The 27,059-nt window shown below is 31.9% G+C and overlaps 1 protein-coding gene across 4 annotated transcripts in view; it reads left to right on the top strand.

The window, feature by feature from the left end:
- LOC143060002 (uncharacterized) overlaps nt 1-26,667 on the top strand; it is a 39,788-nt gene extending 13,121 nt beyond the window's left edge. Inside the window, exons 5-10 of one of the 4 annotated variants that reach the window (XM_076233529.1) lie at nt 657-677; nt 4,345-4,585; nt 5,165-5,765; nt 24,355-24,545; nt 24,958-25,121; nt 26,514-26,667. In XM_076233529.1, coding sequence (XP_076089644.1) covers nt 657-677; nt 4,345-4,585; nt 5,165-5,765; nt 24,355-24,545; nt 24,958-25,121; nt 26,514-26,591 — 1,296 coding nt within the window. In that variant the 3' untranslated portion in view covers nt 26,592-26,667. Of the gene's footprint in view, nt 1-656; nt 678-4,344; nt 4,586-5,164; nt 5,766-6,186; nt 6,378-7,539; nt 7,704-10,271; nt 10,955-24,354; nt 24,546-24,957; nt 25,122-26,513 lie in introns of those variants that run through there. The other 3 variants (XM_076233528.1, XM_076233526.1, XM_076233530.1) reach the window with 3 other exon arrangements.
- Nucleotides 26,668-27,059: the final 392 nt, after the last annotated feature.

Raw genomic sequence — 27,059 nt, 5'->3', positions numbered from 1 at the left:
TACGCCAATTTAATAGTGCGTTTATTTATGGGAACAGCAATTTTTTGCCTCCACCTTAGAGCTCTTCGATTCAAAAGAATTGCCGTATTTATCCTATTAGAAATGAAAAATTTATGGGGGCTTGAATATATCTAGATTTTACCACAGGTTGTCCCTTAATGGCTATATTTTACCCCTAGCTTTCACTCAGGGTAAAATATTTGTCATAAAAGGCAAATTAACCTGTGGTAAAATCACAATATATTCAAGCCCCCATGAACTATTTCCTAATTATTTCATCACCATTCAACATACACGAAAAATTTGCCTCTGAACATTCATCAAATTATAATCAATGTGATATGTTTAAATGGGTCTTTTAAAGAGCCATACTGATCTGATGGTATGTGTAATAATGTGTATATATATGTTGCTGAGAGTTACAGTTAAAATTACACCAACAGTGCTTGCTTTAATATTTATAAATTAAATTAACTGCACACATCCAACCTTAGAACATATAGTCTCAGTCAAAAAGGATGACTTTATCTGTAAAACATTTTACATTTGCTTACCATTTTACTAATATAGATTAACATACAATACTGCTTTGTTAATTTAGTACATCTTTATCCTAATCATAATCATTGATGACTTTGTTTGTATCATGTTGACAGAGGAACATATTGAGTAGTAAGGTGAGAACATTACATGTACACGTATCTTCTATCCCGTTCACTTTTAATAATTCATCTTTAATCTAAACGTTTAGTTTCATTTCCTATCACACACTTGTCTCTTTACCGTACTCTGTACTATTCAAGATTATACCATATATCATAAATCTTTCTCAAAGGTGCCAAGTCTCTGTTTTCATTGCAATTATAATTATATAATTATCCCCCCCCCCCTTTTTTTTTTTTTAATAATACACATGTTTGAGATTAAAAATGTAATTTCTAAATTCTATCTTATTGGTTATTATGCTTTGGTTTGGTGTTAAAAAAAATTCACGAATAGAAGTTGTAAAAAATACATATGATACTGATTTATAATGTGTATTTCGCATTTTTATGTCCCACCTACGATAGTAGAGGGGCATTATGTTTTCTGGTCTGTGCCTCCGTCCGTCTGTGCTTCCGTTCGTCCGTTCGTCCGTTCGTCTGTTCGTCCGTTCAGGTTAAAGTTTTTGGTCAAGGTAGTTTTTGATGAAGCTGAAGTCCAATCAACTTGAAACTTAGTACACTTGTTGCTTATGATATGATCTGTCTAATTTTAAAGCCAAATTAGACTTTTGACCCCAATTTCACGGTTCACTGAACATAGAAAATGAAAGTGGGAGTTTCAGGTTAAAGTTTTTGGTCTAGATAGTTTTTGATGAAGCTGAAGTCCAATCAACTTGAAACTTAGTACACTTGTTGCTTATGATATGATCTTTCTAATTTTAAAGCCAAATTAGACTTTTGACCCCAATTTCACGGTCCACTGAACATAGAAAATGAAAGGGGGAGTTTCAGGTTAAAGTTTTTGGTCAAGGTAGTTTTTGATGAAGTTGAAGTCCAATCAACTTGAAACTTAGTACACTTGTTGCTTATGATATGATCTGTCTAATTTTAAAGCCAAATTAGACTTTTGACCCCAATTTCACGGTTCACTGAACATAGAAAAATGAAAGTGGGAGTTTCAGGTTAAAGTTTTTGGTCAAGGTAGTTTTTGATGAAATTGAAGTCCAATCAACTTGAAACTTAGTACATATGTTCCCTATAGTTTAATCTTTCTAATTTTAAAGCCAAATTAGATTATTACCCAATTTTTACAGTCCATGGAACATGGAAAAGGATAGTGCAAGTGGGGCATCCATGTACTTTGGACACATTCTTGTTATTTATGATTTTAAAAACACTCATCAAAAATCATAATTTTAGATTTTTGTCGAGCCTTCGACTTTAGTCGAAAAAGCGAGACTAAGCGATCCTACATTCCGTCGTCATCGTCGGCGTTGTCCACAAATATTCACTCTGTGGTTAAAGTTTTTAAAATTTTAATAACTTTCTTAAACTATACTGGATTTCTACCAAGCTTGGAAAGAAGCTTGTTTATGATCATAAGATAAGTATCCAGAAGTAAATTTTGTAAAAATAAAATTCCATTTTTTCTGTATTTTACTTATAAATGGACTTAGTTTTTCTGCAGGGAAACATTACATTCACTCTGTGGTTAAAGTTTTTAAAATTTTAATAACTTTCTTAAACTATCCTGGGTTTGTACCAAACTTAGACAGAAGCTTGTTTAAGATCATAAGATAGTATCCAGAAGTAAATTTTGTAAAAAAATAAATCCATTTTTTCCGTATTTTACTTTTAAATGGACTTAGTTTTCTGCGGGGAAATATTACATTCACTCTGTGGTTAAAGTTTTTAAAATCTTAATAACTTTCTTAAACTATCCTTGGTTTGTACCAAACTTGGACAGAAGCTTGTTTATGATGATAAGATAGTATCCAGAAGTAAATTTTGTAAAAAAATAAATCCATTTTTTTCGTATTTTACTTATAAATGGACTTAGATTTTCTTCCAGTTAACATTACATACAGTCTGCAGTTAAAGTTTTTAAAACATTTATTAGATTCGAAAACAATCCTGGATTTTTACCAAACTTGGACAGAAGCTTATTACAATCAAAAGATAGTATCAATAGGAATATTTTTATTGATTTTTTTACTCACTTTTGTTGAGCCTGCGATTTACAGCAAAAGTAGGCGAGACACCGGGTTCCGTGGAACCCTTACAAATTTTTTGAGTATTAGTAGCATTTACTGTCATTTAAAATCTGTTCACTTTTCTAACTCAAATGCAGTTTAAAAAATTTCTCTGAAAACTTGCAATAACTTGACACCTTGTTTCTCATTGTTTCTGTTCTATCCTTTTTATAGCAGCACATTTCAATCTGTTAACATTTCAGTTCATTTTACAAATTTCAGATAAAATTGAAAGAACTAACTTGTTTTGACATCAATCTATTGTAATGATCACATTGAAAGCTCCCTGAAGAAATAAACCCAGTGATGTTTTTTCCTGATTTGTCTCAGTTATCTGTAGACCCACTTGCATTCCTTCTATACATATATATATATTTAAAAGTTTCTTAAATTTGCTTACACTTGTGATTAACATGAAGTAATAATGAATTTCTTAATTGAATATGTTATAAAATGCGAGGCTTGCCGAGTGTTTTAAATATTTAAAATTTAACTGTCGAGAGTGGATAAATATCATATTACACGAGATTTAGTGGTAGAATCTGTTTCTCTAATGATTTTCAAACAATACGCAGGCAAACTTATTGCTTCTTTGCGACTGATCTGTAAAAAGATGTGTTCTTTCTATGTGAGGTCATCAGGCATGGTCGCCTTTTTTCATGCCGTCACAATCGGAAATTCAGAGGAAAACAAGAAAATTCAAAGTCATAATCGGATTTTAACCAATGAAGAACTGAGATCAAACGAACCACACGTTGATCAAATTTTTTTTATACAATGGGTGCAGAAAGGGATAAATTGACGAAGAATTAGAGAAATATTTATATACAACATATTCAACTAAGAAATTCATTATTACTTCATGTTAATCACAAGTGTAAGCAAATTTAAGAAACTTTTAAAGATGAAGTGTATTTCTACAAATTGAGACATACAATTTATTTTGTAATTTACCATTTAGTTTTTTGCATTTTACTTTTTTATGCTATTACATATTACTTGTATTAAGGTATATATCACTATGACAACTGGTAAGTTTCAGCATAGAACAGATAACCATTTATATGAATAATAACAAGTTTATAAATATATATTTTAATTTGAAGAACTACATTTTTTCTAAAATGTTATGTATGCACTTTGTAGGTAAACAAAATGAGAATTACCAGTACTACTTAAAACATAAAAACAAACTAAATTTTTCATTTTGATAGATAATTTCATAGTTACTTAGTTTTTTCTTACTTTATTGTTCATTATTTTGTACACTAATTAGGCTGTTAGTTTTTTTATTTGAATTATTTTACATTAGTCATTTCAGAGCCTTTTATAGCTTGCTATGGGGTATGGGGTTTGCTAATTGTTGAAGGCCATGCAGTGACCAACAGTTGTTACTTTCTGTGTCAATTGTCTGTTATGGAGAGTTGTTTCATTGGCAATCAAACATAAATATCAAATCAGTTGTTAGTCTTCATGCTTTTAAATTGTGATAAAGTTGACCTCAATAATAGGGTTATGCACCAATATTAATTCATGTTCATTATCATGGGTAAGGTTGATTTTAAATTGAAACTAGATGTACTGTAATTTGTGGAATATTTTTGCAGACGAGACAAGAATTCAGAAAGAGATCGCAGTCACCACACAGATCTATGTCACCAGATTCTAAACCACCAACACCATCAAGGACACCACGAAGGTCACCTTCACCTAAAGTAGGGAGAAGGTCACCATCTCCTGGTCTTAGAAGGTCAAGGTCACTGTCAGAAGATACTGTGGCCAGTGATATAATAGAAGAAGTAAATGAGAGTGACCCACATAGTGCCAGTTCAGAAGATGTATTCAGAGGTAAAAGATAGATATGAGATAGAAGATGTGGTATGAGTGCCAATGAGACAACTCTCCATCCAAGTTGAAATGTGTATAAAATAAACAATAAAAGGTCAAAATAAGGCCTTCAACACAGAGCCCTGGCTCAATATATATAGGAACAGCAAACTATATAGAGCCCAAAATGATTAGTGTAAAACCATTCAAACAGAAAAAAACAATAGTCTAATTTATATGAAAAAAAATGAGAAAAGAGAAAGACTTATCAACCACATCAATAATTGACAACAACTGAACAATAGGCTCCTGACTTAGGACAGGGCAAACATGTATGAGTCAGTAAACGGAGGCCTGGATTTGGTCCTTTATTGTGAACTATTCCTTATCCAACTCTAAATCGATATTTACTGTCCAATACAAGTTAAACAAAAAAAAAGATTTTGTTTTCTGCAAACTGTATATATTTAAGGCAGTGGTTATTACTTTTACAGAATCATAACATGTAAGGTTTTAATCAATTTGTTGTTTAAATGCATTTAAATGACTATTTTCTTTGTTGATGTATTAATAATAAAACATAAATTTATGTGATTTCAGTGAATTTAATGGATGCTGATACCCTGGAACCTGTCATTATTGCTAAACCAAATATCTCAGAAAGGAAGTCAAGAAATGTTTCAAAGAAAAAAGTAGTCAATAAAATCAAAAAAGAAGAAAAGAAGAAGAAAAAGGACAAAAAGAATGATGACATATTTAGTGCACTAGGTTTACACACTGTTGAAGAATTACTAGGTGATATTCAGGACTTGGATGAACCTCGGAGTGAAGTATCAGAGATAAAGACTCAATCAGAATCAGAGGAAATTAAAACAGAGAGATCAGATCAGATGTTAGGAGGCCAGAAATTAAAGGATTCAAGATCAGAAATGATAGTATCAGAAATAAAGACTCGGTCAAGTACGCCTAAATATAGCTCATACTCAGAAGACTTCGACAGTAGTATATCAGAACGTATTGGTGAAAGTGAGAAAAAACCTAAAATGAAATCTTTTTCTGAAATAAAGACTCAGTATAGTGATGAGGAGGATGAAACAGAGGATATAAGTGAGAGGTTGAGTAGTGACTCAGAGTCATTGATGACAGAATCGAGGGCTACACCAACCTCAGACAGAACCATTACGGATTCTTATACTTACAGGTACATTCAAGCTTTAGTACATATAGCAGATCTCATTTCATGCTAATATATCCCCTGGTTTCCTATTTCATGGTCTTCTGACCATTACATGTTTAACATAGGTACAATGTAAACTTGGTTAACTTTAAAGAGTATAGACAGAATGATGAAAACTACAGTAGATGTGCATACACTTTATATTCAATGAAGATATAATTTTTCAGTTGTAGTTTGACAATGTAATAAATCTCTTTTATTATTGAAAATCTCAAGAATAATGTCATTTTCAATATTATTATTTGTACATGTTTGTAAATGAACCACAAAAATAAGATTATTGATAAAGAAGAAGAAATAGTTTAAATGAAAATTATATTAAAATGATTTGAACAACTTAAGAATATGTATAATGATTTTACTGTTACATTTGTTGTTCACCTAGTGACACACCAGCACCAAGACGTGACCGAGTGAAGACCCACACAGTGGAAGTCCAAACATCAGAACCGGGACTACAGTATCAATGGGACTCTAAGTATTCTGGTTTTGCTGTACCTGGATTTCTAACAGGACTAGGAATGGTGGACCCCACACCTATAGCAACACATGCGGTCAGTCCAGACGCTTTAGAAGGTATAATATATATGTTATATATATCCAATTTATCCAAAAAAAACAGCATAATTGAAAAAAAAACAATAATTCTGAATTGAAGATATTTTCTCATGAAAACCTTTTTTTTCATTTTGATGTGATGTGATTGGTATTCTTCTGCCATTGATGCCTACATGAAATTGAGAATCGAAATGGGGAATGTGTCAAAGAAACAACAACCTGACTAAAGAGCTGAAAACAGGCTGAAGGCCACCAATGGGTCATGTACATGTACATTTAGCACATATGCTGAACTGAAACAAGTCAAATTGCCTTTTCTTCTTTGTGAAAACCTGTAGCACTTTTTATGTCTTCTAGGTATTTGGTCATAATATAAGTTATCTACGTTCATATCTGTAGATATGGATATTTTAACACCCTGAAGTACCCCAGTACACCATGAGGCGTAGCCGAAGGGTGTACAGGGTACTGATGGGTGTTTAAATATCCATATCTACGGATATGAACGTAGATAATGAATTTATCCCCGGTCTTAGTCTGAATCGGGCAAGTTTTATGGAAATTCGGGTACAAAGTGTAACGTGAAAACAACATTTTTTTCATTATCTAAATTTTTTTTATTGAAATTTGGAAATTTTAGATATTTTTTACGGGGTGTAGGGTACTACCTTTGGTAGAACCCTACAGGTAGTCAAATATAAGACGTTTTTAATACGGAGACAGAGAAACTGGATTGAGTCAAATTTGGCGCTCAATGTTGTGAGAGTTACGTCATAGATGGTGTGACGTCAATGTGGGTCATTTGCATAGCTAGGTCAGTAGTCCCATTACTTGAAAATGTGGCAGTCAAGTGATGCATTTAATGAAATGAGTGTAAATGATCGGCATAATAGGACAAAATCGTTAATGAATTAAATATTTAATTACAAACATCATGGATAATCTACAGAATTCAATATTTCACAAGGAGCAATCATGGAACTAAGGAAAACTTGCGTGAAGTTCCCTGGGATAATGGTTAGCAACGTCTGGGGATATGGGTTAGCAACACCCAGGGGCTATGGGTTTTGTAACGACGTGCGTTAACCAATCAAAATCCTAGATATATACTAAGCCGGGGATAAGATGTCATGTTGTTAGTGCAGTAACAATCAATATATTTAGACTACTTATATTTCAGCTATGACAGCGTACAGTCCAGCCATGTTAGCACTCCATGATATGTTAAAACAACAGTTAGATCTGACTAAACAGTTTATACATTCTCAGAAATATCTGTACAAGTCATTTACAGATTCTATGGAGACAACACATAAATATACAACACTAGAGGATACGAGACAGGTATATGAACTACTATTATTTTGCTTCATGTCAATATGCTAGATTTTGATTGGATAAAAAAGGGAGATAATTTACTCTATCTGATGGCTCAGTGTGAGACAATTTTTTTGGAAAGATTAGAACTTGTTCTAAATCTTTACTAAGGCACTGGCCTCTCTAACAACACGACAGGTTAGCTACTGTTACTATATGTATTCACACTGAAGAAATATAGTTCCCTATTGTTCTTATGTATGTGCACATAATACATAATTGGTATATTTTTGGAGCAGTTCATCCAAGAATGTATGTAACTAAGTAGTGTTGATGTGCAGGCTTTTTTTATAGCATTTTGATTAGGTAATTGGGTATTGATACAATACTATAATGATTGACAACTGTCATTACCACCAAACAATCAGAGACAAGGTGGACCTTTAATTACAATGCCCCACCTCCTAAACTGTCAATCAAATTGACCCCTCAGTCCTACATAATTAGAACCTTCAATATACAAATATTTGACCTCAAATATTTGACCTCATAGTTGAATACACAAATGTTTGTATTAGATGTTTGACATATATAAGGATGATAGATTTATTTATTGCCTATTACTTTTGATCTACAGTACATAAAGTGATTCTGTAAATTATGTCTGAAAGATAAATGATCAATGGATTAACAAGATATCTTTAAAAAAAATGAAATATGAATATAAATATGAATATATAAAAGCTATTAAAGTAAGGCCTGTAATTTACTTGATAAATTTCCAATAATCATCTGTAATTAATCAACAATTTAGATTAGTTCACTTATTTTTTTATCATCAGGAATTGGCTTGAAACAGTTTTAAAATCTTAAAACATTTTATTAAAACAAACCATTGTTTATTAATTTATTCCCCATCAATCATCGTGTCTATTTTAGTCATTTGAATTTTTATTAGAAGTGAATATATATTTTTGCAATCAAGAAAGAATCCAAATTTTAATAAGATAAGTTTTTTTTTAATTTGTTTAAGTTGAAAAAGTACATTTTTAATGCCCTGTTTTGAGAAATACTTTTAAAATTTATCATAATGCACTCTACAACTTTTAATCTTCAATGTCATATAACCTATGTTTCAACTTACAAAATGCCCCATAACAACATATTTAGATTATTTTGGTGGACACTTTAAAGTTCTTAGCTGTTGGTCTAGATTTTATGTCTTACAATGATAGTTGGAAGCATTTACCACAAGAATTTTGGTTTGCAATTGTTTGTTTTTTTGAAACATGTTCAGAACAGGCAACATTATTTGGATAAGATATAAACTGCAGTTTAAATAAAATTGTGCAAATTAAGAGACCCATATTATTTAATTAAATGAGCTCATTTTATTCTCATACTGGAAAATTTTCGGCAATAGTGCTTTATTAATTTTCATTTTCTCCCACCATACCTTTATATGAAATTTTTCAAACTACTCTTCTAATCTTTCCATGAGTGATTTTCATCACTTTGATTAATGCTACCCTCTTGTGCAGACCTATCAAAAATCGATAATTTAAAGGACAGTGTTTAGAATTTACATCAATAAATTAAAGACAATGATCATGGTCTTCGTTTTTGCCTTAGAACTTTTTTGTATGTAGAGTGTGAAAATGAAAAATATTGTCTTGCTTTCATCCTATTGTTTATTTAATAACTGTTACATTTTTATGAGTGTGATGTCATTCTCTATGACTGACACATATTTAGTCATTTAATTTTTTATTTAACCAATAAATCCACACTAACCAAGTAGAAAGGGAGATAACTCTAGATTTCATAATGTACATTAAACCATTTTAAGAATGGATGTGTAAAAATATGGTGCATGATATCTTTGAAAATGGATATATCATAATTGTATTCATTCTTGAAATAAAACAAACCTTAGTTGGTCATATAGGAATGTGGCACAAAGTACAAAAAAGGTAATCTTCATCAGAGTTCTTGTCAGTAAAGTAGTTATGTCCAATAAACATGGAAATTTTGTCGGTAAATATAAATTGTATTTTATATATTTCAATCTGGACATTTAAATGGACATTTTTCTAAAACCAGTCCACGTAAATTCTACCAGAAGAGAACAAAGGAAAACACAACTTAACCATAATAACTAGTAACCAATCAAAACAAGAGTTCAATTTCAATCTCCATTAATTTGTATAGTAAAATTACTTATAAGTGCATTGAATACTAAATTAATCATAGGGATTAACTATTCGTAAAATACTTTGCAATGGTAAACTAATTTTCAATAGGAATTTGATAAACAGATTTTTATTATGAATTAATGAAAAAAAGATATTAAATGATGGCTCCATAATATTCTTATACCTCCAAAAAAGATATGATACACCATGTACCTCACACATAATATTTTCTTCCCAATTTCTGACGTTGGTAATTTTGTGAAATGCTATTCCCTAAAACGTGGTATGCAAAAAGATTCTTTATCACAATCCCCATTTTTAATACTTTGACGTAATTGTTTGTATGAATATATCATATTAAGGTCAATTATAGGTCATGTTTGATTTTGTCTACTTTCAGTATATAAAGAAACACAGACCAAAGACATTGACTTTTAAACAAGCTATGAAAATGGTGAAATCAGAAATGAGACAGTAACATAGGATAGACTCTAAGACAGAAAAAATACAAGATGGAGATTACTATTGAAAGAAGCAAAAAGTGAATTCACATGGGGACAAGTATATGAACGTTTTAAATATTGATCATCTACATTACCCTAGATTCAAAAAATTTATGATTGACTGAATGTTAAGTTACATGGTGCAGTGTTTTAAAACATTTAAATTGATGGTAGACTCGTCATTAGTCTCAAATAAATAAGTATGATTGTGCCAAGCAATGTTTTAGAAAAAGACTTTTATTGAGAGATATTGGAATGTACATTATTTGTATCTATGTAGAATGAAATGTTATGTATAAAATATGACCATTACATGTATAAGAAACACATGTGTAGGGCTGAAAGATATATATGACATGTAAACAACTTATCTGTGCTAAATATAAAGATAGATATTAAAATGTGCATCATATGTAGGTTGTATGATCTAACTTCAAAAAGTGGAATCTAGCAGGTGAAGATTGATAGCTTTTTTTACCTTACATAGTTTTAAAGAAAATTCAAACTTATAAAACATGAGTACATGTTACTAAGATCAGTTTTAGCGAACCTATTTTTATAAGTTTTGATGAAATAAGAAAAGGTTTTGTTAAACTTTAACTCATGATATGACTGTGATATTCTAAATTGTTGTAGAAATAAATTTATATGTTATAATTCAGTATTCAATAGTTTTATTTTCAGTATGAGCATTTAATTCCATAACATAATAGGTCACTTTACAGCCTTGGTTTTAACCAGCTGTAGAATTCAAAGAATGCATTGATTTTTAACCAGCTGTAGCATTCTAAGAATATACTGTATCATTATATGTTGTTTGTCCTTGTCCTAAAAAATAATTCATGATGTATAAAAGAAAAGAAGATGTGATATGATTACAACAGAAATTGCTATCACCTATAACATCAATGAATAACAAATGTCAATATAAAAAAGAAGATGTGGTATGATTGCCAATGAAACAAATCTCAACAAGAGACCAAAATGACACAGAAATTAATAACTATATAGATAATTTTACAGCCTTGGTTTTAACCAGCTGTAGAATTCAAAGAGTGCATTGATTTTTAACCAGTTGTAGCATTCTAAGAATGTATTGGTTTTTAACCAGCTGTAGCATTCTAAGAATAGATTGGTATTATCCAGCTGTAGCATTCTAATAATAGATTGATATTATCCAGCTGTAGCATTCTAAGAATAGATTGGTATTATCCAGCTGTGGCATTCTAAAAATAGATTGGTTTTAATTAGCTGTAGCATTCTTAGAATAGATTGGTTTAAACCAGCTGAAGTATTTTCAAGATTATTTATAGAATAACTAATAGAATTCAAATAGAGAAAAATATTCAATGAGTGACTGAACAACACATTAATTAAAAGTATAACCGATGCATTATTTCATGCATCAATTGTAAATATTAGGTGAGCAACACAGGTTCCTTGGAGCCTCTAATTTTGAAAACTTGATTGTGTAATCAAAAAATCAAAATAACATGTAAATAAAGGCAACAGTAGTATACTGCTGTTCAAACTCATAAATCCATGGACAAAAAACAAAATCAGGGTAACGAACTAAAACCGAGGGAAACGCATCAAATACAAGAGGAGAACAACGACACAACACTACAATGTAACACACACAGAAACAGACCAAGCATCAGACAAAATCCCACGAGAATAACAAACACAACATCAAAACCAAATACAAGTATCGTGACACGTCTTATGGCAATGTGAATTTACATTAAAAAAAAGAGGAAACAAATGACGCAACGTTAAAATGTAACACACAGAAACGAACTATAATAAACAATGGCCATATTCCTGACTTGGTACAGGACATTTTTAAAGGAAAAAATGGTGGGTTGAACCTGGTTTTGTGGCATGCCAAATCTCCCCTTTTATAGCCATGTGAAATAAAACATTAAAATGACAACTCAACACCACAGGACTACAATATAAATAAATTGGAGAACACAATTGACAAAGAAACACACGAACAGCAGCCAACAAAAGGCAACAAGTTCAAAATTTTAATACGCCAGAAGTGCATTTTGTCCACACAAGATCTACTAGTGACGTCCAGATACAAAAGTTTGAAAGCCGAAACGCCCAAAGTCGAACAGCATGGAGGACCAAAAGATAAAAAAAGTTGTGCCAAAAACGGCCAGGGTTTTCTGTTAGTTACCAATACATCCCTATTATTTAGAATAATTTATACTTTTGCAAACAGTAAATTTATAAAATTATTATACAAAAGATGTACATGATAAAACTGATATATTAACTAATTACAGGAAACAACTGAAATACATTACATAACCAGACATTTGCAACACAAAATGTAGACACATCCGAATAAGTTTAAACCTCAACGCCAAGTGACGCCATATTTGAAATTGTAAAAAATGACAAAAAAATGACGTCATTTGAATTTGTAAAATAGATCATCAAAAAATGAAAAATGACATCACATTAGAATGAAGAAGATAGAATTACAATGTAGGATTGATTTAAGATTATATTTGAACTAAATACTGATATTGCATTTATTAACAATGCACATTTTAATACTTATTAATAGCAGACTAAGGTAGCAATTAACTATATTATAAAGCTATGTCCGGTTTGTTTTGAATCTAACTTCAAACGTAAAATATCGTACTGATTACGTTGAACAAAATTAAATCTAATAAATGAATGCGGTGATTAATTTTCTTTACCATAACACATAAATATAATAGAAAAGATGTCAACACATTTGACAAAATCCGATGCGAATTACAAATATAACATTAAACATTTAAACTAAATATATGAATTTGGGATAGACAAGTACCGTAATATGTCTTATAGTAATGCGAATTCACACTCAGCAAAACAGTCACAATCGGGAATTAGTCACGTTTGGTATTTAAAAGATTAGACGACATAATGGCAAACCACAATCTACCATGTGGTAAAAATGTCCTTAGCTAGTTTGGTCAAAGACACATCGTATGGATCCACCAATTCGTGATGGTGTCCATAAAATTTACGGAGTGTCAATATTTGATCTGTCCTCCTCATAACTTTGTTGGAGCAGTTTCTGCGTAAGGAGCACACTCCTGTATATGAAGTCCGTATAGTGTGAACAAGCACGAGAATAACGTATCAATTGTGATATGTAAACACCATACGAAGGGGCAGAGGGTAAACACTTGCTACTTTATCGACTTTTTTATGCCCGTATGCAGGTTTGGAAAAAACATTTCATTTTTTTCATAACTTGGTTTCAAGAGATTTTTTTTAGTAAATGACAGCTTTCTTTGAAATAAATACAACGTTTTGAGTTTTGTTACCATTAACTTCTTTGATCGTATTCTATAATTGGACAATTCTAAAGCTATGGCAGTTGGTTTTTTCATTGTCAGTCCTCAAGGAACACACTAGACCAGTTTAGTAATAGTCTAATGAGTAGTTTTATATTCTTTTCAGATTACATTTCTGTAAATATAAGCAATGTAATTTCCCATAGGAACCCCCTTTTGTGGCTAAAACCAGGGATCTCCTTGAGCTGTTTTATGAATTGCGGCCCGCCATCATTAAAATATCTTCCTCCACCATGAAAAGATCAGCACCATTGTTTAATATCTTGTGCCATCGTCAAATGATGCCTGTCATTGTCAAAATTTGTTTTCGTTTTTATAGACGCCACCATTTTTAAAAACTGACACTTTTAAGTTTTGTAAAAAATTAAATCCTAGAACATTAAGTCGATATGCACCACTATTGTATTCAAAGGTCAAAACATAGGAATTTGCGGCATATTTTCAACATTTATCTGCCCTGAACTTGTTAGAGTTTAAAGTTCTACTAAAATTGTATACTACCCCAACCTTTATTTTTTGCCTAGTTCAGAAATCATTTTCACCGCAATATTACGTTTTTATACTGGCAACAATGCCAAGTTCTGTCTCTATGAGATGAAACATGCAGATCATATCTGGGAACCAGTATGTCCACAAATCAAATTATCTATAAATATTATATATCTCCCCAAAAGAGGCGTGGTTTGAGATCAGCTGAATTTAAAAAAATGCAACCTTTGAAGCATTAATATATTTGACGAGTTTTTGGCCTAAATGTTGTCCATATATAGGTCTGAGGAACTCCATCCCATTGACTAAAAAAGGAGTTTTCTTGTATAAGGATTTTTAAAAAAACTCTGAACGGAAAAGAACATATTAATCAGGCTAAATGTTTATTTTTTCCTACATAATTCGTAGACCCCATCCACCTTTGTTTTGTTCATACATCGTTGTCAATATAATGAAATTAATTTACTGCGACTTTCATGCAAGTGAGAGGTTAAGCTATATATTAAACCAGGTTTAATTCACCTTTTTCTACATAATAAAATGCCTGCACCAAGTCAGGAATATGACAGTTGTCATCCATTAATTTCATGTGACTGAGCCTTTGCTTTTGCTATTACATGAAAGACTTCCGTTTTGAATTTTCTTTGGAGTTCAGTATTTTTGTTATTTTACTTTTTATGTAGGAGAAAACGATGTAGGTCTTTGATAAAAGAAAAATAATTTTAAGTAATTGAAGTGTTAGTTTTGTCTATCAGATAAGGCAGTTAGTATTCTCAGCATCGCCATTTGAAAGTCTGCCATACTCTGATAGCTGTGTAGTGATAAGAATACAATAAATATTGAAGGTAAATAGAATCCAAGGCTTTGTTTCTATTCCATTGTTTATAAAGTATTGGTACTAATCTGATATTTAATGTCGTTTTTTCATTAACCGAAAACATTTGATTATAATTGCCAAACACTACATAGTCCTAGAACATCGACTATGACATTGTCTTTCATCGATGGGTAGAAAAAATAATTAAAAAAAAATAATAGACGAAAATATTCCATCAAAAATTTTGAAACAAAAACAAAATGCTCAGTGCAACAAAGGCTGAGAAAATCATACTGGAACTATATAGAAAGTTTTATAATTGAAGAGAGTTAACTTGGGGATAGCAAACCCAGCACGAAATTTTGGTCATTCATACAGGTGTATCAGCACTATAAAGGTAAATAGTTTATAATAAACGAACCCTCAAGATCAGACTAAAGCACTTGACAATCCTTTTCACTCAGCGTTTACCACACCTAAACCTTTATAATAATAACACATTTCTGAACCGAAATGATAGAAATAAACAGCACACACATTTTAAATGAAGCAATTCAATATCACTCAAGAAAGAAGCTATAAATTACTAAAACAAACTTTAAAAAAGGCAACAGTAGTATACCGCTGTTCGAAATTCTTAAATCGATTGAGACAAAAAATCTGGGTTACAAACTGAAGCTGAGGGAAACGCATCAAATATTAGAGAACTACGACACCGCAGAATCACAAAATTTAAATGTAACACACACAGAAACGAACTTTAATATAACAATGGTCATTTCTCTGACTTGTTACAGGACATTTTAAGGAAAAAAAAATGGTGGCATCTAAAGCAATTGGTGCTGATAAAATAGCACCTCATTTTGTAAAAGAAACACACCATGAAATCTCAGTGCATCAAAATTCAACATCCATTGGTATTCATCTCAAGCAAACAGTACTTAATACCGCCAAAGAACATACATTTGTACATCCGTTCCCTCCCACAAATAACCATTTATAATCATTATATTCCTAGAACTAAAAGGTTGTGAAACTACTTACCATACCAAATAACCTGTAGCCTGTACTTATATGCATTTAAGATTGGTGCAAAAAAGCATATATATTGCTGGATCAGGGCAGAATAGAGGCATCTTCAAATCGAACCCAATAGACACTGTACTGTAGACTGTAGCTAATAATACATTTTTTTTAATTTTGAAAAAAAACTGTTACCATAAATATATTGCATAGACAGAGACATTTGAACATTAATATTTTTGGTTTACTGTAGTTGAAAATAAAAGCTAGTTTTTTAAAATTTAACATGACTGAACAATTGTCTCTATAGATTTATATTTACGTATATACATATGGTGATTTCTAGATATATAGGGTTTGGATTTATATCTGAGTGCACGAGTCCGTGTCTCAATGTGTTCATATAGATATTTATTGAGATAAACTAAGTGTCCGTAATTAAATTTCGCAATGTTGTAAATGAAATTTGCAGACAGACAATTCTACCGTGGCTTAGATTTAGTTCAACTATTAGTTACTGTACCGTCTTTCACTCTCATGAAAAAAGAGTGATCTATCAGAAACACACGTTGAGCTAAATGATTATAAGAACCTTTGGGATCAATATAGAGCGGAAATTACAAAACATGCTCTAGACAATTGTATTGTCTGATATTCCGATAAAATAAAGACTATAAAATCTGAAAGAAATATTCTATATGTTCATGCATTCTTACTGCATGCTTCATCTTGTATTTTGAAAAGAACCTCAATCACCAAGGGGATTCTGTTTTCATTTATTATGACAAATGTCATTTTTCTACTGACTCTGTTTGTGAAGCTTTGGAGACGTATGGTTCCAGAAGAAATAAAATTAATTGACCTAAAGTCCTAATTTAATGATACTAAAAATATTATCAAATTGATATCTCGAAAAGTAAAGAAAAAAAAGAAATAAAATGATAGAACACATCATTTTGTATTTATGATATCATTAATATCATTGCTATATCATAAAATGTGGTATGATTGCCAATGATGCAAAAACCCACTTGATAAAATTGAGAATGGAAATGGGGAATGTGCCAAAGAGACAACAACCCGACCATAGAAAAAATCAACAGCAGAAGGTTACCAACAGGTCTTCAATGTAGCGAGAAATTCTCGCATCCGGAGGGGTCCTTCAACTGGCCCCTAAACAAATATATACTAGTTCAGTGATAATGAACGCCATACTAATTTCCAAATTGTACACAAGAAACTTAAATTAAAATAATAAAAGACTAACAAAGGCCAGAGGCTCCTGACTTTGGACAGGCGCAAATATGCGGCGGGGTTAAACATGTTTGTGAGATCTCAACCCTCCCCCTATACCTCTAGCCAATGTAGAAAAGTAAACGCATAAAAATACGCACATTAAAATTCAGTTCAAGAAAAGTCCGAGTCTGATGTCAGAAGATGTAACCAAAGAAAATAAACAAAATGACAATAATACATAAATAACAACAGACTACTAGCAGTTAACTGACATGCCAGCTCCAGACTTTGAGTCTGACAAAGGTGTATATTAGCACCTTTATGTCAGCTTATTGCCTTTTCTACAAACTATCAGTAGCGTTAACAAGCTACGTATTAAGCTCGTTAAATCATAAATGCATGCATAAAAGGACGCTTGATATATTCCACATATAGTACAGAGTTCCGAGCCGTATGGAGTCTGTTTCTTAAAACTACTTGCTGTTAGCGCTCAGAACTAAAAGTCATATTTCGTTTAAAAGCATATAAAAATAAACTTCATAAAATAACACGAAATACTATAGAAACTGCACAACTAGCAAAAGAAGTAATAAGAAAGCGATTAGAAATAAAAGGAAAATAGAGTTTGAAAAACTACTTAATGATGAGATATCCTATTGGTAAACGTTCCACCGTAGGAGTAAGAATCGTGTTGAGAATTGTATGTTAATTCGCCGTTTCAGATTCGAAAAGACGAACAAATATCAAACACCAAATAAAATTTTGTAAAGGAAAATGGATAAAAGTAACGCAGGATCATTTACAGACAATGAATCTACAGAAAATTATCATATCAATGAAAATTCATGCTGTCAGACGAATGCTGGATACTACATTTGTGATACTTTTGGAGACAAAATATACACCGTCAGTTGAACTGACGCTGCGGTTGTAAGATAAAAAGTCATCAACAACAACAGGCTTCTTTGACATAGTATAAGAGGCGTACGTTTCGTTGACATAAGACATTAGTTTCGCTCAAATTAAAAACTTGAAACCAAAATCATATACGTGTGTTCAACAACTTATAAGTGTTTTGGTCACGTAACAATTTATAAACATTTCAAAATTTAATTACAGATAACAGGCTTAAGATCTTGTACGTTGGATTCGCGTCTACAAACCAATATGTGGAAAATATCAATGAATTAAACATAAGTCTGTTAGAAAAAGTGTATTTATAATAAGATGTTAAAAATAAACAAGTTAGTTAAGTCGTTAAACAAGTTACATGTAGCTAGGTATTTAGCTAAGTCGTGATAACAAGTAAGTTTATTCGTTGTAACGACTTAAAAAATAAAACTCCAATCAAATAAAAACCAAAAACTGCTTATTTTCCTTAAGATTACAAATTCAGGGGCAGCAACCAAAATACTTGTTATCTGATGTGTCGGAAAAATTTTCAGCAGATAGAAATTGACCTGATGAAAATTTTTACTTCTTGTCAGATTGGCTCTGAATGCTTTGATTTCAGAGATATAAGCCAAAATTTACATTTTACCCAAAGTTCTATTTTTAGACATGGCGGCCATCTTGATTATTGGGCGGGGTCATCGGATACTTTTTTTGAAAAAAGATCTCCTAAAGATGATTTTGGCCATATTTGCTTTTATTGTACCAGTAGTTTCAGAGGAAAATATTTTTGTAAAATTTAACGAAGATGACGGATGCCTAGTGATGAGAAAAGCTCACTTAGCCCTCTGGACCAGTTGAGCTAAAAAAGTAAAACGGACAAAAAGCAACGGACAAAAAGCAAAAGTGTCGGACAAAAAGCAAAATTATCAGACAAAAGCAACGGACAAAAAGCAGAAATGTCGGACAAAATGCAAAATTATCGGACAAAAAGCAAAACGGACGAAAAGCAACGGACAAAAAGCAAAAGTGTCGGACAAATAGGAAAAGCGGACAGAAAAGAAATTGCGGACAAAAAGCACCGTATCACTCGCATCTACTTGACTCGGTAATGTTTGTTGCATTGACCATTGGCTATATATAGTGTAATGAGTACATTTGTAGTTTCATATTTTTTTAAGCATTACTATATTTGACAAGTTTTTGGTCTAAATGCCGTCCATACTTAGGTCTGAGGAAATCCATCCCATTGACTAAAAAAGGAGTTCCCTTGTATTAGGGTCTTAAAAAAACTCATCCACCTTAGCTGTTTATTTTGTTCATACGTCGTTGTCAACATAATGAAATTCACTGTGACTGTCAAACAAGTGGGGGGTTAAGCTATTTATTAAATCAGGAATATTACAATCGTCATCCATTAGTTTCATGTGTTTGAGCTTTTGATTTTGCTACCTATGAGAGACTTCCGTTTTGAATTTTCATAAGAGTTCGACATTTTTGTTATTTTACTTTTTATTTGCTATAAGAAGGGAAAAACGATGTGGGTCTTTGATAAAAGAAAAATAATTTTAAGTTACTGGAGTGTTATTATTGTCTATCATATACAACAGTTAGTATTCTCAGCAGCGCCATTGAAAAGTCTGTCCTACTCTGATTTGTGTGTAGTGAAAAGAATACAATAAACCTTGAAGGAAAACATAATCCAAGGCTTTATTTCTATTCCATTGCTTATAATGTTATTGCAACTAATCTGATATTAATGCAGATATTTTTTATTAACTCCAAAACATTGCAAATGATTGATAAACACTACCTAGTCTTGGAACATCGACCATGGCATTGTCTGTCATGCAATGAGCATAAAAATGGGTATAAAAATAAAGACAATAAGAAAAATATATTAATACAAAAACAGACTGGCTACCCACGCATCTAAGTGAAAACATCTAAGATACAGATAGCAAACCAAGCATGAAATGTCAAAAAATTGAAAACATAAGAGTAAGGTAAATTGTATAACAAAAACCAAAATAACATATATATGTAGGACTCTAAAGTGCGATAGTACTCTGAAGTGCGATGGTCACGCTAAAGTGCGATGATCTACGCTAACGTACGATGGTGTCTCACGCTAAAGCGCGATGGTTGTTTGTTTGCTGAAGTACGATGGTATATCACGCTAAAGTGCGATGGACCAATATGATAAGGTTCGAAACATTAAAATACATGGATTTAAAAAAAATAGTCTTTTCGAAAAGCTAATATGCTAAGGTATAACATATGTGGTAGACTTTATGATTTATCGGTAAGCTTAAGTAATAGTTTCTAAATTTAGAAGACCAACCACATTGTCGGAATACGTAACATTTATTTGTACAAGGCATTTAGCTTTAATCTTGATTTAGCTTTAATCTTTAATGCTAGAAAAGGGCATTATTCGTCGATCTTTCTCTTTTCCTTAAAAAAGACATGTTATATTTTCCTTCACTGTACAAACAATGTTTCAGCCGACAATTTATAATTTACTGTGAAAAACATGAACCTTTATTTTACTAACGATACATTCCAATAAAATCGAGAATAATTTAACGGGGACCGCAATGTTAACTGCAACGTAAACAATAATTTCAGTGCATCCGTTTGCTACCAATAGAAGCAGTATATACGATAGCTATGCGTATACTATTTTGGATCAATAAAGTAAAATGGTCGACTGCGGGATACAAGTCCTTCTTCCAGCATCCAAAATAAATCAACACAGTTGCTTCAGCCAACGAAGCACGGTTAGGTCTGAAATTAAGTCATGAACATTTGGTTTAAAAGTTGTCAATCAAATATTCTTAACTTATCTTCCGGCATATTCATTTTTGGTTTGTATAAACAACTGTTAACGTCATAATCCAAGTACAATTCGTACGTCTATACTTTCGCGGACCATCGGACTTTAGCGAATGGAAGCATCGCACTTTAGCGTAGACCATCGCACTTTAGCGTGACCATCGTACTTTAGCGTCCCCATCGCACTATAGAGTCCTACATATATATATTGCTGGATCAGGGCAGAATAGAGGCATCTTCAAATCGAACTAAATAGACACTGTACTGTAGCTAATAGTACATTTTTTTTTAATTTTGAAAAAGACTGTTACCATTAATATATTGCACAGACAGAGACATTTGAAAATTTATATTTTTGGTTTACTGTAGGTTGTAAACAAACTCATCATCGAAAAAGCGAGACTAAGCAATCCTACATTTCGGTGTCGTCGGCGGCGTCAACAAATATTCACTCTGTGGTTAAAGTTTTTGAAATTTTAATAAATTTCTTAAACTTTACTGGATTTCTACCAAACTTGGACAGAAGCTTGTTTATGATCATAAGATAGTATCCAGAAGTAAACTTTGTAAAAATAAAATTCTATTTTTCCATATTTTACTTATATATGGACTTAGTTTTTTCTGCATGGAAAACATAACATTCCCTCTGTGGTTAAAGTTTTAAAAATTTCAATAACTTTCTTAAACTATCCTGGGTTTGTACCAAACTTGGACAGAAGCTTGTTTATGATCATTAGATAGTATCCAGAAGTAAATTTTGCAAAAAAATAAATCCATTTTTTTTTGTATTTTACTTTTAAATGGACTTAATTTTCTAATGGGAAACATTTACATTCACTCTGTGGTTAAAGTTTTTAAAATTTTAATAACTTTCTTAAACTATCCTGGGTTTGTACCAAACTTGGACAGAAGCTTGTTTATGATCATAAGACAGTATCCAGAAGTAAATTTTGTAAAAAAATAAATCCATTTTTTTTGTATTTTACTTTTAAATGGACTTAGATTTTCTAATGGGAAACATTTACATTCATTCTGTGGTTAAAGTTTTTAAAATTTTAATAACTTTCTTAAACTATCCTGGGTTTGTACCAAACTTTGACAGAAGCTTATTTATGATCATAAGATAGTATCCAGAAGTAAATTTTGTAAAAAGATAACTCCATTTTTTCTGTATTTTACTTTTAAAAGGACTTAGATTTTCTAATGGGAAACATTTACATTCACTCTGTGGTTAAAGTTTTTAAAATTTTAATAACTATCCTGGGTTTGTACCAAACTTGGACAGAAGCTTATTTATGATCATAAGATAGTATCCAGAAGTAAATTTTGTAAAAAGATAACTCCATTTTTTCTGTATTTTACTTTTAAAAGGACTTAGATTTTCTTCCAGTTAACATAACATACAGTCTGCAGTTAAAGTTTTCAAAACATTTATTATGTTCATTAACTATCCTAGATTTTTACCAAACTTGGACAGAAGCTTCTTACAATCCTAAGATAGTATCAAGAGGAATATTTTTATTGATTTTTTTCCTCATTTTTGTTGAGCCTGCGATTTACAGCAAAAGTAGGCGAGACACTGGGTTCCGTGGAACCCTTACAAATTTTTTAATGCATTATAATTAGATATAGGAAGATGTGGTGTGAGTGCCAATGAGACAACTCTCCATCCAAATAACAATTTAAAAAAAGTAAACCATTATAGGTCTTCAACACAGAGCCTTGGCTCACACCAAACAACAAGCTATAAAGGGCCCCAAAATTACTAGTTTAAAACCATTCAAATGGGGAAACCAACGGTCTAATCTATATAAAAAAAAAAGAAACAAGAAACACGTATAAAATACATAAACAAACGACAACTACTGTACATCAGATTCCTGATTAGGACAGGTGCAAGCATTTGCAGCAGGATTAAATGTTTTAATGGATCCAAACCTTCTCCCTTTTTCTAAAACAATAGCATAACATCGCAACATAAAAAAAAAACACACGATAAAATATCAATTGGCAGGCTTAACTCAATCAAACAACGTAAATTAATACACTATGAATGTCTATTTTCTTTGCTAAAATATTAATAAGAATTTCTATGAATTCAGTGAATTTGATGGATGCTGACACGCTGGAACCTGTAATTATTGCTAAACCTAACATCTCAGAAAGGAAATCAAGAAATGTAACAAAGAAAAAAGTAGTCAATAAAATAAAAAAAGAGGAAAAGAAGAAGAAAAAAGAGAAAAAGAATGATGACATATTTAGTGCACTAGGTCTACACACTGTAGAAGAATTATTAGGTGATATCCAAGATTTGGAAGAACCTTGAAGTGAAGTATCCGAGATAAAGACTCAATCAGAATCAGCGGAAATTAAAACAGAGAGATCAGATCAGATGTTAGGAGGACAGAAATTGAAGGATTCACGATCAGAAATGATAGTATCAGAAATAAAGACCCGGTCAATAACCCCCAAATATAGCTCCTACTCAGAAGACTTTGACAGTAGTATATCAGAACGTATTGGTAAAAGTGAGAAAAAACCTAAAATGAAATCATATTCTGAAATACAGACTCAGTACAGTGATGAGGATGAAACAGAGGATATAAGTGAGAGGTTGATTAGTGACTCAGAGTCATTAATGACAGAATCCAGGGTACATTCAAACTTTAGAACATATATAGCATATCTTGTTTTGCTTCCTATCTCATGGTCTTCTGACTATTTGACTATTACATGTTGAACTTATGCTTAGGTCCTGTATATAAGTACCAGTTATGATAAGTCATTAACTTTATGGCAGTTATGGTTACTGTTTAGTCCTACAACATGTACAAATTCCCAGTTATGTGTTCCTTTAAATTTTATGTTATAGTTGTTGAAAAGTATATTAGAAGGAGTATTTATTATGCATGTGTTCGTGGTTAATTTTAAGAATATTGGAAGTATGCTGAAAACTACATACAGTATAGGCACAGTTTATGCATACACTATTTCCCATGAAGATTTACTTTTTTCAGCTGTAGAGGAGGCACTTTCTAAGTTTTTAGTAATTGTATTAAATCTCATTTATTATACCCCCGCTTTAAAAAAAGGGGGGGGGGAGTATACTGTTTTACCTCTGTCTGTCAGTCCGTCCGTCCGTCCGTCCGTCCATCAGTCATTATTTTTACATCATGTTTGTAAATGAACCACAAAAGTTAGACTATTGATATAAAATAAGAAATAGTTTTAAAGAAAATGATACTAAAATGATTTGAACAACTTCAGAATATGTACAATTGTTTATATTTACTATTACATTTTGTTTTCCCCCAGTGACACACCAGCACCAAGACGAGAAAGAGTAAAGACCCACACAGTGGAGGTCCAAACATCAGAACCAGGACTACAGTATCAATGGGACTCTAAATATTCTGGATTTGCTGTACCAGGTTTTCTAACAGGACTAGGAATGGTGGACCCCACACCTATAGCAACACATGTGGTCAGTCCAGACGCTTTAGAAGGTATAATATATAGTATATTTGGAAATATTGGAATAATCTTCGCTAAGGCACTTTTGTTCCCTTTAATTGTCATGTCTGTGCACAAAGGCACATATAAACTGTGAAAACTTTAATTTGGGTTAAAGTTTTGGAGCAGATCAATCAAATATGTTTGTCTTTCAGGTTTGTCAATGTGTAGGTTTTTTTTTGTCATTTTGATCAGGTAATAGTAATGATACAATACGCGAATGATTGACAGCTGTCATGATCACAAAACAATCAGAGAAAAGTATTAAAGGGACTTAATTACAATGCTTCACCTCTGGAGATAGCCTGTCGAACTTTTTAAGTCTTCCTGATACATTTGTATTAAGTCATCATGTATGTTGTAAGGGCAGTGACAATCAATACATTTAGACAACTTGTATTTCAGCTATGACAGCGTACAGTCCAGCCATGTTAGCACTCCATGATATGTTAAAACAACAGTTAGATCTGACTAAACAATTTATTCAGTCTCAGAAATATCTGTACACATCATTTACAGACTCTATGGAGACAACACATAAATATACAACACTAGAGGATACAAGACAGGTACACTATTATTATACTTTAGGTTAAAATGCCAGATTTTGATTGTATCATTAATTTTCTTATTTAGCTGACATAAAACACCATCAATTTACAAGTCCATCATCTTCATTACAAAATTTTCAGGGAATACAAACTTTATTACATATTTAGAGATTAGATTTTTACCTTTCAAGGCTGAATTCTAATATAATATCCATTCTCAAAGATATCATGAACCATAGTTTACACATCCATTCCTGAAAGTCCTAAAATGCTTTAATTTACATTATAGTATACTTAGCATTGATATGATAGCTTTTGCAATGTGTAATGAGCGGAAGCACACAAGCCATAATTTCCCACCCGGGCTAAATACCCATATCAGGGGCATCTCATGCACAAAATCCAAAATAGTGCCTCTCGTGCAAGTTACTTCCAGTATTTCCGGTATCGGTTGTTTACTGTCCATTGTGACGTCCGATATTTTTGTATGACGACATCAAAATTTAGGGAAACTTTTGGGGGGGATAGTTTAGTACTTGCTAACAAATGCCATTGACAATTATGAATCATTTTATAGTACAATAAACATAGAGTAATAATGATCATAAAACTCTTCCAAATTTTCAATGTTTCAAAATGTCTCTACAGAAAATAGTAACATAAATAAATATGGGGGTAGTGATGTTATTGTTGGGCAGTTATAGTGGATTTGTTGGATTCATAATTTAACTTTTATAAAAAGTTTTCGACTGTTTTAGTTATTGCATTTGTTAATTTGCCATACAAAAATCAATTGTCAGAAGTATATGATAAAGAGATTAATATATGGCCTTTTCTATATCAGCCTGGGTATCATCCCTTGACCCATATCAGCACCTCGACTTCATCTCGGAATGATACCCGGGCTGATATGGAAAAGGCCATGTATTAATTTCTATTTATAGTATACAACTTAGAGTTATCTTTCTTTCTATAAAATTTGTTCAGGGTATTTTGTAGACCAATTTGTATACCAATGCTATTCAATTTGTCATGAAAAAATAAAAACACAAAAATAGTGAACTCAGAGGAAAATTCAAAAAGGGAAATAAAAAATCAAAAGGCAAAATCAAAAGTCCAAACACATCAAACGAATGGATAACAACTGTCATATTCCTGACTTGGTACAGGCATTTTCTAATGTAGAAAATGGTGGATTGAACCTGGTTTTATAGCTAGCTAAACCTCTCACTTGTATGACAGTCGCGTCAAATTCCATTACATTGTCAACGATGTAAGAACAAAACAAACATACTCAAAGAAAGGTATTCTTGGAGTAAAAATCTAATACTTTGATGTAATTGTTTGTATGATTATATTATATTATATTAAGGTCAATTCTATGTCATGTTTGATTTTGTCTACTTTCAGTATATAAAGAAACACAGACCAAAGACATTGACTTTTAAACAAGCTATGAAAATGGTGAAATCAGAAATGAGACAGTAACATAGGATAGACTATAAAACGAAAAATACAAAATGGAGTTTACTATTGAAGGAAGCAAAAAGTGATTCACAATGGGGACTTTATATGACCTTTTTAGCTCACCTGGCCTAAAAGGCCATGTGAGCTTTTCTCATCACTTGGCGTCCGTCGTCGTCGTCGTCGTCGTCGTCGTCGTCTGTCGTCGTTAACAATTTTTCAAACATCTTCTCCTCTGAAACTACTCAATGGATTTGAATGAAACTTAACATGATTGTTCCTTAGTATATCCTGCACAAAATGTGCGCTTCGATTTTTGATCCGTCAAAAAACATGGCCGCCGTTACTTAAAATAGAACATAGGGGTCAAATGCAGTTTTTGGCTTATATCTCAAAAACGAAAGCATTTAGAGCAAATCTGACAAGGGGTAAAAATGTTCATTAGGTCAAGATCTATCAGCCCTGAAATTTTCAGATGAATCAAACAAACCA

This window comes from Mytilus galloprovincialis, chromosome 1, assembly GCF_965363235.1.
Source record: "Mytilus galloprovincialis chromosome 1, xbMytGall1.hap1.1, whole genome shotgun sequence".
NCBI lineage: Eukaryota > Metazoa > Mollusca > Bivalvia > Mytilida > Mytilidae > Mytilus > Mytilus galloprovincialis.
Note: the sequence above shows the minus strand (reverse complement) of the source record. Positions and strands in the feature narration are given on the sequence as shown.